Below are 10,673 nucleotides of genomic sequence, written 5' to 3'. Positions count from 1 at the left end.
TTTAATTCCAGAGGCAGAAAGATCTGAGTTCCAGGCCAGCCTGGTCTACATAGCAAATCACATGCCAACCAGAGCTATATAAGACCCTGTCAAGCCGAGTGGTGGTGGCACACCTTTAATCCCAGCACTCAGGAGGCAGAGGCAGGCGGATCTCTGTGAGTTGGAGACCAAGCCTGGTCTACAGAGTGAGTTCCAAGACAGGCTCCTAAGCAATACAGAGAAACCCTGCCTCGAAAAACCAAAACAAAACAAAAAAAAAGACCCTGTCAATAAAAACAACCAAACCACAGCTGTCTGACTCTCCTGAGACACTGAACCCCTAAAGTCTAACTCTCCTGTCTTCTGTGAGACACTAAATCCCTAAAGTCAAAGGCCATCTCATTGTGGACGGCTACAGGAAGGCCGTGTGCATGCAGAGGAGACTCACCACACTTCTTTACGAAACCAGATTTATTCAAAGTTCTCTGAGAGTCACCAACAGTGTGTCGCTATTACCTTTCCACTCACGCACAGGAGACCTAGTGTTCCCAGCTGTCCAGGCGAATGCCCAGGCCAGCCCCCGAGTCCTCAGCCGGGGAGCATATCACAGCCCCCGAGTCCTCAGCCGGGGAGTGTATCACAGACACAAGCGCTGGGCAACCCCGGCAGTGGCCTGTCCCTGCTCCTCCCAGAGTCCCACCCTCCTGCCAAGGTCGTACGGCCAACAATCATTCACATTTCACACGGCCCTGGACACACAGGTTCCTCAGACAAACACAGACGACGAAACAAGCCTCAGAGCCAAACGGCAACAACCGGACATATGTATAAAAGGTAAAATGTATGTACAAACATAAAATACACAGTACGTGAGGTATACGAGGCATTCTCACAATGTTAGTAGTCTGCCTAGGCATAGCCCTTGAAGACGTCTGCCTGCTTCTGTGCCATTTGTCAAACACAGTTCTGTTTTTGTTACCCGTTTAAACCACCAGACAGTGACTGTTATTTCATCTTTTTTTTTTTAATTTAATGCGACTTCTGACAGCTTCTCCGAGAAGCTTCTCTGTCAGGGAGTACGTGTTTCCATCCCCAGAAGCACTCAGGCGGAGGCTGAAGCAGGGGATTCGCGGTAGGCAGCCAGAAGGCAGACTATGCATCGGATGGACGTTTAAGGTCCTTTCCAGCCACGTCTCTGAGTTCACCCTGTCCTCCAGAGCCACCCAACACGTGAGATCCAAAGAGCCTTTGAGGAGGAGCTGAAGACCCTGGATACCAGAGGCAACAGCGTCCCATGGGGAGGGCAGAGTCCAGTTTCATTCTGCATATCTGAGACTTTTCCACGACTGTCTTTCTTTGAAGCCCAAAGACAGTTCACATATGCTCCTGAGAGAGCACCCGGTCTTGGGGAGGGGTGAAGGCTAAATGCTGTATTTGATGAGCGCTTCAAGAGCTAACAGATACCAAGTGATCAAATTAATTAAAAAAAAAAACAAAACAAAACAAAGAAAAACATCGCTGTCTGACCCAGCTCAGAGGTTTTCAACCAGGAGTTTGCATCTTCCAGATTTTTCCACAATGGGCCGGCGGGTGCTCTCAGAGCTGCAGAGGATAGGCTCCAGGGTGGAGGAGGGGCGCGGCATTATTGCATAGGAGGTCTTGGAAAGTTCTGGGGGACAGTCTGGGTTCAGGCACAGTTTCTCAATCTGTCCCAACACCGGAGCAGTCACGGGTGAGTGTAAAGCAAGGATGAGGGTTAAAGAAAAGGAAACTTCTGTTCGGAGAAACCGCAGCCTTCAAAGTCGATTTGCCACCTTGCTCTAAATGCCACTGTGCGACGTGCTTCCGTTCCCGTTCAAATGTTCAAGTTCATTACACCCGGCCATGTGGGATGGCCACACGCTTCCACTAGCTTCCAAACACGCTGCGACCTTGTATCTGACGCTGGGACAGCCGCGAAGGTTCATCCAGAAGGGGACACCCCTGCCGAGGAGCTAATTTGAGTGTGTGCTGCTCAAATCAAGTCACTCAGCCCACAGAGGTGGCACCACGTTGAGCCCCATAGGGACGATGGTGCTCGGTCCCCAAATCTGGCTGGCACCGCGTAAGAGGGCCCGCCCGCCGTCAGAAATGGAAATACCATGTGTGAGAATTACGAGGTTCCTGAGGTTGTTTTTGGGATCAGCACAAGAAGGTACTAATGTCATTTTCCTCTTGGTATTCGGGAACAATCTGGTCCGAAGTTCCCATTTCTGAGTCAACGTACCCTGGTTCCAAGACATACTCAAACCAGGGGTGGAGCAAGATCTCAGGAGCTGTGAGTCTCTCGGAAGGTTCTCTTCTAAGGAGGCTGCGGATGAGGCACCTGGCTTTGGGGGAAACATGCTCAGGAATGCAGAACTGTCCCCGGCGGATTTTGGAGAAAAGGGCACTCGGGTCTGAGTCATGAAAGGGGTATCGTCCAACCAAAAGTGTATAGAGCATCACGCCGAGGCTCCAAACATCCGCTGCCTTCCCTGAGTAGGTCCCAGTAGTGTTGAGTATCTCAGGGCTGACATAGGCCGGGCAGCCATGCTTGTCTGACAATGTGTCATCTTCACCCTTGATGATGTGTGTGTCTTCCAGGCTTTCCAACCTAAGCTGGGTTCTGTGGAGAGAAAAATGGAACGATTACTTTCAGACCGGCTGCTACGGAAAAACAAGGCCTTCCCAACAACAGTGTCCACAGGCACTCACAGCCAAGGCCGCAGGAATGCCATTTACCCTTCATCCAGTAAACGCTGGCCTGCAAGCGACCAAGACGAGCGATTTCACAAACCAATACAAACTGCAATAAATATTTGCAAAGTATTGAGAGGCCCCGGGGCGGAGGGGTATGATGCAAAGTCTCAAATAAAATTCACGATGCTAGGGCTTGTAAGAGATATCCTAATAGGGTTGCACAATTGACAAAGTTCACATTGCAGAATGGAGAGCTGGTTTCAGGAGAAGACTGGCATGTTCTACAAAAGCTGTCAGGGGAGAGCAAACATATGTATCCTCCTTCCTCAGGTAGCGCCTATGTCTCCTACAGGCCACTCGTCTCTTACTACGACACTGACAGCCCAGGCCAGTTGACACTACTTCCCACACCAAGCAAATTTTGTTCACCTGAGCCCCAGCTGCAATAACCACAATGGGAACGTTCAATGACATTTCCTGGGCTGTCTCACTGTAAAAACACTTAGCTGAGACAGAGAAATTACGTGAAGAAACACAAGAGGTTGATGGGTCTGAGGACTGCGGGGTCCCTAAACAGGGACTGCAGATCAATGTACAGGGTATCTATCCTACACGAGTCTCTGTCTTGAGGAGAATCACGGTTGAAGACGTCAGAGGGGAATGCGAGGGGAAAGCAGATACCAAGACTATAATCCAGAAGACCTTTGGTCAAAGGCACGCTTACGAAGCTGCAGGTGCCTCCTAATGCAGAACCAGCCACCCACATCTCCTAGATCCCCCGCGGTCACGTGGGGGCACCTCTAATTTCCGGTGCCTGCTTCTCCGAAACAGAACTATTTCAGTAAGTTACATGCAAACATTCGGCCAATTCCTTTTCCTCTCAAAGGTCTGGTTTGTTTCTTTCTTTCTTTCTTTCTTTCTTTCTTTCTTTCTTTCTTTTCTCTTTCCAGCCTTCCTGTTCCCTGGAGTGTAGTATACATGTGCTAACTTCGGTGTGTCCTCAGCGTGACCTCCCTGTTATGTAAAATACCCATTGGTTCTGTAAACGGAAAATATGACTCAACCCACACTGTCTGCCCCTGATTGGCTCCTGTAGTACTAAAACCCTGCACCTGTGCTGGTTACATGAATAGCGTCAGCCTGCCGTTGCTTAACCCTCGGGTTACCAAACCCCATGCCCATGACACCGGCCTGTGCAATGCAGATTTCAAAAACCAGTGAGGTGTGTGGCACATGTTTCAAAAAGAGGCAGCAGCGTATTATCAAAGAAGCACATTCCAGGAACTGGACGCTTCTTCACGGCAAACAGTTTGCTCCTCTTTGCCAATCAGTATGTTTCAATAGCTAGTGCAAGGTCAGACGCTAACTCGTACTTTGAGGACTTCAACCCTGTACTTTCTAGAGGGGGCCCCCCAGAGTTAAAGGTAAAAGTGACCAGGTAGGGTACGTCCCGTGTAACTCACTCCAACAGGACAGTTCTAGAGTCTACAACTCCCCACCACAGATGTGGTCTGTCCACAGAATGAAGTATGGGGTATCTCACGCAGCTTCCTGAATTCTCCTGCTGAAACCTCCACTTCAAATCCTAATGTCTCCTCAGTCCCTTATCAAGCACATCTTGTCCTTTATGAGGTAAGCCAAGAACTATATTTAGCAGTGCACGCTAGCCAACTTCCATTTATTATTCAATGCGGTTATTTTCTGAAGATGGGGCCGATGAGATGTGAGATGGCTAAGAACTCACCAGAAAACGTAAGCAAACCAGGCTGGGGGGGGGGGTGTACCTATGCTAAAATAGTGCAGAAACGCAGTGTGGTCGGGACGGCTGGAATTCTGCAAACACAACAGCCTAACCAGCTCTGCAATGCCTTCTAGGCACAGCAGGGCCGCTTGATGGAAGCAAGGATTTGACCACCTCTCGGAGTCTGTGCTTTCCAGGACAGATGAACACCTTTTCCCCAGCAGACAGACCTCCCAGACCAGAGAAATTAAGTCTGAGCCTGGGACAGAAATAGGAAGGGGCATCCGTCAACAGGCAGCATCCACAAAAGCACCAAGGTGTCTCCGGGCTCCGCTACCCTCCGTCCAATAGGGCAGAGAAAGAAGCAAGGTTGACCGCGAACTCCCAGAAGCACGACTTAATACTAAACAGGCAAGACCTGAGCCTTGACCTTGGCTTGCGCCTAGCTGCAGGACGGGTATCTTCGGGTTTTTTGGTTCCAGAGGGCCACAGGTGCTGTGGCAGCTGCTCACCTCTCCTCCGTGGAGAAGACGAACTTCCTAAGCTTCAGGTCCCCCAGCACGATGGCCGACTGGTGACAGTGGGCAACGGCGGAAACGATCTGCCTGAAAAGCCGGGCGGCCTCATCTTCCCGAAGCCTTTTCCTGCTCCTCACGTAGGAGTGCATGTCCCCAAAGTCCTTCTCGAAGAAGACGTAGGCCTTGGTCTCCCCGAGGATCACCTCCACGATGCCAGTAATGTTTCTGTGCGACGGCAGCTGGATGTAAGGCCTGATTTTGTCCTGGTAGTGTTTAACGGGAAACACCTGCGGAGAGCAAGCGGCCTGTTTAGTTAGGGGCCAGAAAAGTCGGGGGGCCGCCTGCCGGGTCCTACGTGAAGCGGGGCTGAAGTCCTCAACCTTTGGACATCCCCTTCTCTCTGCCACTTACGCAGCCACAGCTGCTACGACACCCTCAAAACAAGTCACACCTTGGGACTAGCAACTTCCAAAGCCTGCCCTGGTGCATAGGATGATGGGAAGAATCGCCTTCCACACATGCTTCTGTCTTGCAGGGGCCATCATGATGCTCCCGGGAGCCAAGCCCGATGTGGACCTTCCCAATAGATAATGCTATAAGGCAGCTAAGGGAACGGACCCCGGCATCCCTAACAAGGACGAAAAGCAACCAACCGTCAACCGCAGAAGGCTCGGCACTACACAGTCAAGGAGCGTGGTGGTGTCGTGGCCTCCAAGGGGAAACACAGGCAGCCAACATGTAGAGCATTCCCCATGACTTGGAGGGAGAGACTGACTGCTACGGCTGTGATTCAGGTGGAGGCAGTCTGGAGATCCCTTCTGGCAGGAGGGGATGGGCACCTCTGAAAGCCGTTTTCATCTGTTTGTTTACACACGCCCGCCCCCCAGCTTAGGTGCCCCACCCACAGGACGGATAGCAACTCCTCTTAGAAGCTGCTGGCCGGTCTCTTTAAGGGCCTTTTGTTCACTCCGGTTACTCATATCCTAGACGCAACTGGAAATGGTGACACACGGGCTGTCACCATCTGGATTCAGCTATTATCTGCTCGGAGGAACTGGAAGGGGTTGCACAATGACCCAGGCCCACCCCACCTCTGAGGTGGCTGCTCTGGTACCACGGGGGGGAGGGGGGGAAATCCCTCTGCTGCTCTCTCCTCCCGCCCCACCCAGCCCTCCACACAAGTTTCTCTCCCAAAACTGCTCCCATCCACCAAGAAAAGTTTCTTCCTCTGGGCTTGACCACGCATCTGAGATTTCACGCGGGTGGACAGTAGGTGGCAGCAGCAAGCGGGGAGGGGGGGAGTTCAGGTGAGTTGCTGAAAACCCAGGAGCGACTTGAACTCCAGGGGAGTGAAAAGCAGTCGGCGGGGGCTCTCGGGGGTGTCCAAGCGTCGCGCTCACAAAGCGCAGACCGTCCACGACTACGCGCTCTCCGGGAGAGCCGGGCCATCCCGTATCTAGTTGTACTCCTCCTAAGGTTGCCATGAAAACCGCCCGCCGGACGCAAACTAAAGCGAGTGGAAGCGAGCCCCTGGGAGCTTCTCAACACTCCCACGCAGGCGTGAAGCCCCTCCCAGGCTTACCCCCCCTCCCGCCACTCCCTGGAGTGGGCTGTATTCTGACACCAGCGGGAGTTCAAGCCAGAACCCCCTGGGTACTAGCCCGACACCGTCTACGCTGAGCCTGTGTCCGGCTGAGAGCTTGCCAGTGACTCCAAGCCGGGAGGAGGCACCCACTGCAGGGCGTCCTTCCAGGACAGGGGGAGGAGGGGGATGAGAGCAGGGCCATGGCATGGCCCTGGAATCCATTGCAATTCCAAACTTAAATGGAACGCCACGCGCTAGCTACGCGGAGCGCCAAAGAAAAGAACAGAGACAAGAACCCAAACCTGCACCTCCTCTACACCGCCGAACCCTCCCCATTCTCCCCATTAACACTCCCCAAGAAACCCCTCAACCTCCAAAAGGGCGAGGCTCACCAAAACCCCTCTTTTCTCCGACTCCAAGCTCTTTTATGTGCTCCGCCAAAGCCAAGCTCCGGCCGGGGCGTGATCGGGGTGGGCCGGAAGCCAAGCACTTGGGTAGACCACCCAGGCCCGCAACCCTCGGCCCCAGGATGCTCACCTTGCAGCGCAGCTCGCGGCCGGTGTGGATGCACAGCGCCCGGGACACATGCTCGCGCTCAGCCAGGGGCAGCAGCAGGTAGTCGGCGATGCGGCTGGGCCCCGGTGCGCTCGCACAGCTGCCGCCGGTCCCCGGAGCGGAGGGTGGAGGCTGCGGGCTGCAGGGCGAGCCCGGGGGACTGAGGTAGTCTGGGGGGCTCGTGCACTCAGAGAGGCGCGGACACTTAGCCGCCACGGCCGCCGCGTCGTCCGCGTCCAGCAGCCGTTTGGCCGGGGTACCCCCCCGGGCAGCCGGGAACAGGAGAGCCGGACCCCGGGGCTGCGAGGCGCCGCTGAGTGCAAAGCGCACGGGACCGACCCGCATCGCGGCCCTGGCCGGAGCGGCCCCGGCTTTGTAAATCCCCGGATCGGCGCCGAGACTTCTTCCAGCCCTCGGGATGGAGGAGTTTGCGGATGGAGCTTGGATCGGTCCCCGAGAGGAGCCAAACGAGAGCCGTCCCCGTACGCTGCCGTCCCCCACGAGGACCACGCTGGCCACGCGTCCGAGGCGGGGTGACCGGCTGGGGTCCCCAGACTCCCGCAGCCACCAGGTCCGGGCACCTCGCCGACGGCGGGGGCCGCTATTGTTGCCGAAGCTGTGGCTTCAGTCCGGGACGTGGAGGCGGCCCGAGTTCCCGGGTGCTGGAGTCTCGAGGGTCGGATTCCGCAGGCTCGGCGGCTTCGCAGAGCAAACGCCACTTCCCAAAGCAATTAGTCCGGAGTATAAAAAAAAAAAAAAAAAAAAAAGCCGGCCCAACTTTTTCCGCGCCGCTCGGGCTCCTGCGCGCTCCTGGGCTCCGGGCGAGCGGCGCTCAGAGAGAGTGACTGGGTATGAGTGTGTGCGCCGCACTGATCCCGGCCAGTGCACTCCTTCTCCTTTTCCTCCACCTCCTCCGCCTCCCGGTGACTCACGCTGTATACACACTCACACACACACACACACTCACAGGCCGGGCTGTGTAAACAGTTGGGAAGCCGGGTTGTGCAATGAGGTGGCTGCGACGACTCCGGGCCCCGTCGCCGGGCTCCCAGTCACCGGAGCGGAGGGAGGAGACTGCGAGGGGGGAGGGGTGGCGGAGTTGGAAGCTGGGACGACAGTGGGGGGGGGGGTGGCCGGAGGCCCGGGGATGCTCCCGGCGGCGCGCTCCGGGGCGCAGGTGGCAACGTCCCGGGCCGTCCCCGGGCGCGCGCGCGCACACGCCCCCCGGGCTAGGCTGGGCAGCAGGCGGCGCGCGCCCTCCCCGCTGGCCCGCGGGCTCCGCGCCGGGAGCCCGAGGAGGGGGGCGGAGGAGAAGCGCCCGTGACGTCAGGGTCCCGGGGAAGTGGGCGGGGCGGCGGGGGCGAAACGACCGCTGATTGGCGCGCGCGCGCACCATTCACACAACACAAGGGCTCGCGAGCTTCCCCGGGCCGCGCGGCGCGCTCACCTCCGGGCTGTGCACCCGCCGCCGGCTGCGCCCCAGCGGTCGAGCCTCTCGCTCCGGCGGGACCTCCCCGGGGCTTTGCACTCGGGGAGCTCCCGGTGGAGCTGTGGGCGCCGCCGAGTCGCGGCTGCCAGCCGGAGGAAGGGGCGAGAGGAAAGGTGATGAATTCCATTATCAGTCATTCACCCCCCCCACGCGGTAGTTCCGGGGAAGACCTGTGCGTGGTAGTGAATGTGGCTTTTTTTTTTTCTTCCTTTTCCTGCCTCCTCCCAGCTCTAATCCCCAGCGTCTGTTCGCTTCCACAAATAGAACCTTCTGTTGGATGAAATAAAAGCAAACACTGGGCCTTCTGCTCTGCCTCCACCCCCACGCCCCTCCCGCGCCCGCCGCCCGCCCGGATTGCACGGAAATAGCTCCTCCGGGCTCCTGGGCCGCCCCTTCGCGGTGACTCGCAGAAAGAGCTTCCTGAGCTCCGGCCGGTGGGAAACAAAGGATGTGGGGAACTGGCGGAAGGGGCCCACGTGGCAGACGCCAGATTCCTGTCTCCTCCCGCCTCCGTGCACGCCCTAGGGTCTAGGGCGCCAGTGCGGTCCAGGGTATTGGAGTATCCACCGCCAGGGGTAGGCTACCTGCACCCGGACAAGGTCGTGTGTGCGCGTTCAAGCAGCATGAGTTGGGTGCCCTTGAAACTGGCTTACCCTGCTCTGGAAGCGGCTTTGCAGTCACATTTTGTGGTGTTAGGTTTTCTGTGTTGGTCCCCTCCTCCTCCTCACCCCCATTCGCAAACCAGGTCAGTTTGGATTCCCTGGATCCTCAACTCAGCGTAGATACCTATTATCAAAATCCTTTCTTGTGCTTATGCTGAATAATTAATTTTCTAAAACCAGGTCAAGCCCGTGAATAAATCCTTTTCATTATTAATTCTCCAGCCATTCAGCAAACGCTAATTAAGCATCTCCAAGGACTAGACGCTGGAGATTAGACAAACTGAACCGGTAGTGATGGTTGGCATCAGTTGTGGCCTGGGGTCGAGGGACAGGCTCCTTGGTCTTAGCCCTGTGCACACGTTGATACACTTTAGTCCTACGCTCACTTTACAGGGTTACTTTTTTACCCCATTTGAGAAAGAAACGGAAGCCTAGAACTCTTAACCTCTTTGCTGTGTCTCCTTCGAAGTCTGTCCCCCGAGTCTCCTTCGAAGGCTAAGTGAAGCGGTCATGCTAACTGCACTCACGGAGTCTCCGAAGAGACTACATTTGCGAGACTACAATTTGGGTAGAAAGGAACCATCGGGGAGGCCTCCATCTGCAACGCACTGGACCTGGGTTAGGAGAGCTGTTCAGAGGAGAGCAGCCAGGGTCAGCCAGGTACAGGACAGGACAGCTCCCAGGAAGGCAGGGAGCTGATCTTCACGGGTTTTTTTTTTTTTTGGTTTTTTGAGACAGGGTTTGGAGGCTGTCCTGGAACTCACTTTGTAGACCAGGCTGGCCTCGAACTCACAGAGATCTGCCTGCCTCTGCCTCCCGAGTGCTGGGATTAAAGGTGTGCGCCACCAACGCCCGGCTTCTTCTCAGGTTTTAAGAGGTTTCTCTAAGCCGGGAGGTGGTGGCGCATGCCTTTAATCTCGGAGGCAGAGGCAGGCGGATCTCGTGAGTTCCAGGCCAGCCTGGTGTACAGTAGAACGAGTTCATCTTAACCCCTTTACACCGCCACAGACCACCATTGTGCGGGACACCACAGCTAAACGTGTGCCTCTCCTACCCTGCTCATCTCCCGGCAGTGGCCTTCACAAACCCACTTTCTCGCGCTCGCTTGCCCAGTATGGCCATTGGGAGGCTCTGGAAGACCACTAGCAGGTGGGAGGCAGAGGAGAGTTAGCAGGAGGCACACTTCTCCCGGCTTGGGGCATCCGGCTGTAGTACCCTGTCTGGTGATGAACCCCCCACATCTACCCTGCGCTTTGAGACGGGATTTTCCTCCCCGGTTGCAGCAAGGGCAGAGCAGAGACTCTTGGGAACTGCTTCACACTGACCATCCTCGCAGCCGGTGACTCTATGGTGGAAGGGTAACGCCCGGGTCTCCTGCCAGGGCCTGTACCTCTGCATTTCCAGTTTCCAAGCTCCCAGCTGG

At 56.0% G+C, this 10,673-nt stretch overlaps 1 protein-coding gene across 2 annotated transcripts; it reads right to left on the bottom strand.

Moving 5' to 3' along the window:
• Window positions 1–435: 435 nt before the first annotated feature.
• Trib1 (tribbles pseudokinase 1) lies at window positions 436–8,205 on the bottom strand. Of its 2 annotated transcripts, none has more exons than XM_005082751.4 (3): window positions 7,082–8,205; window positions 4,954–5,246; window positions 436–2,626 (listed from the first exon to the last, which is right to left on the bottom strand). In XM_005082751.4, exons 1-3 carry the CDS (start codon window positions 7,442–7,444, stop codon window positions 2,161–2,163), a joined length of 1,122 nt encoding a protein of 373 aa, XP_005082808.1. In that variant the 5' UTR covers window positions 7,445–8,205; the 3' UTR covers window positions 436–2,160. The 2 variants fall into 2 exon arrangements, with proteins under 2 accessions (XP_005082808.1, XP_040586363.1); XM_040730429.1 differs by lacking the exon at window positions 7,082–8,205 and adding an exon at window positions 5,613–5,810.
• Between the last annotated feature and the right edge of the window lie 2,468 nt (window positions 8,206–10,673).

Source organism: Mesocricetus auratus, unplaced genomic scaffold (genome assembly GCF_017639785.1).
Source record: "Mesocricetus auratus isolate SY011 unplaced genomic scaffold, BCM_Maur_2.0 Super-Scaffold_100023, whole genome shotgun sequence".
Lineage (NCBI taxonomy): Eukaryota > Metazoa > Chordata > Mammalia > Rodentia > Cricetidae > Mesocricetus > Mesocricetus auratus.
The sequence above is the reverse complement of the archived record's forward strand: the minus strand, read 5'-3'. Positions and strand labels throughout refer to the sequence as shown.

Coding starts and splice junctions, on each gene's coding strand:
- Trib1 (XM_005082751.4), bottom strand. CDS start 7,444: ATGCGGGTCGGTCCCGTGCGCTTTGCACTCAGCGGCGCCTCGCAGCCC. Junction 5,247..7,081: donor GCCGCGAGCTGCGCTGCAAG/GTGAGCATCCTG, acceptor TGCTCTCCGCAG/GTGTTTCCCGTTAAACACTA. Junction 2,627..4,953: donor GTCTTCTCCACGGAGGAGAG/GTGAGCAGCTGC, acceptor TTCTCTCCACAG/AACCCAGCTTAGGTTGGAAA.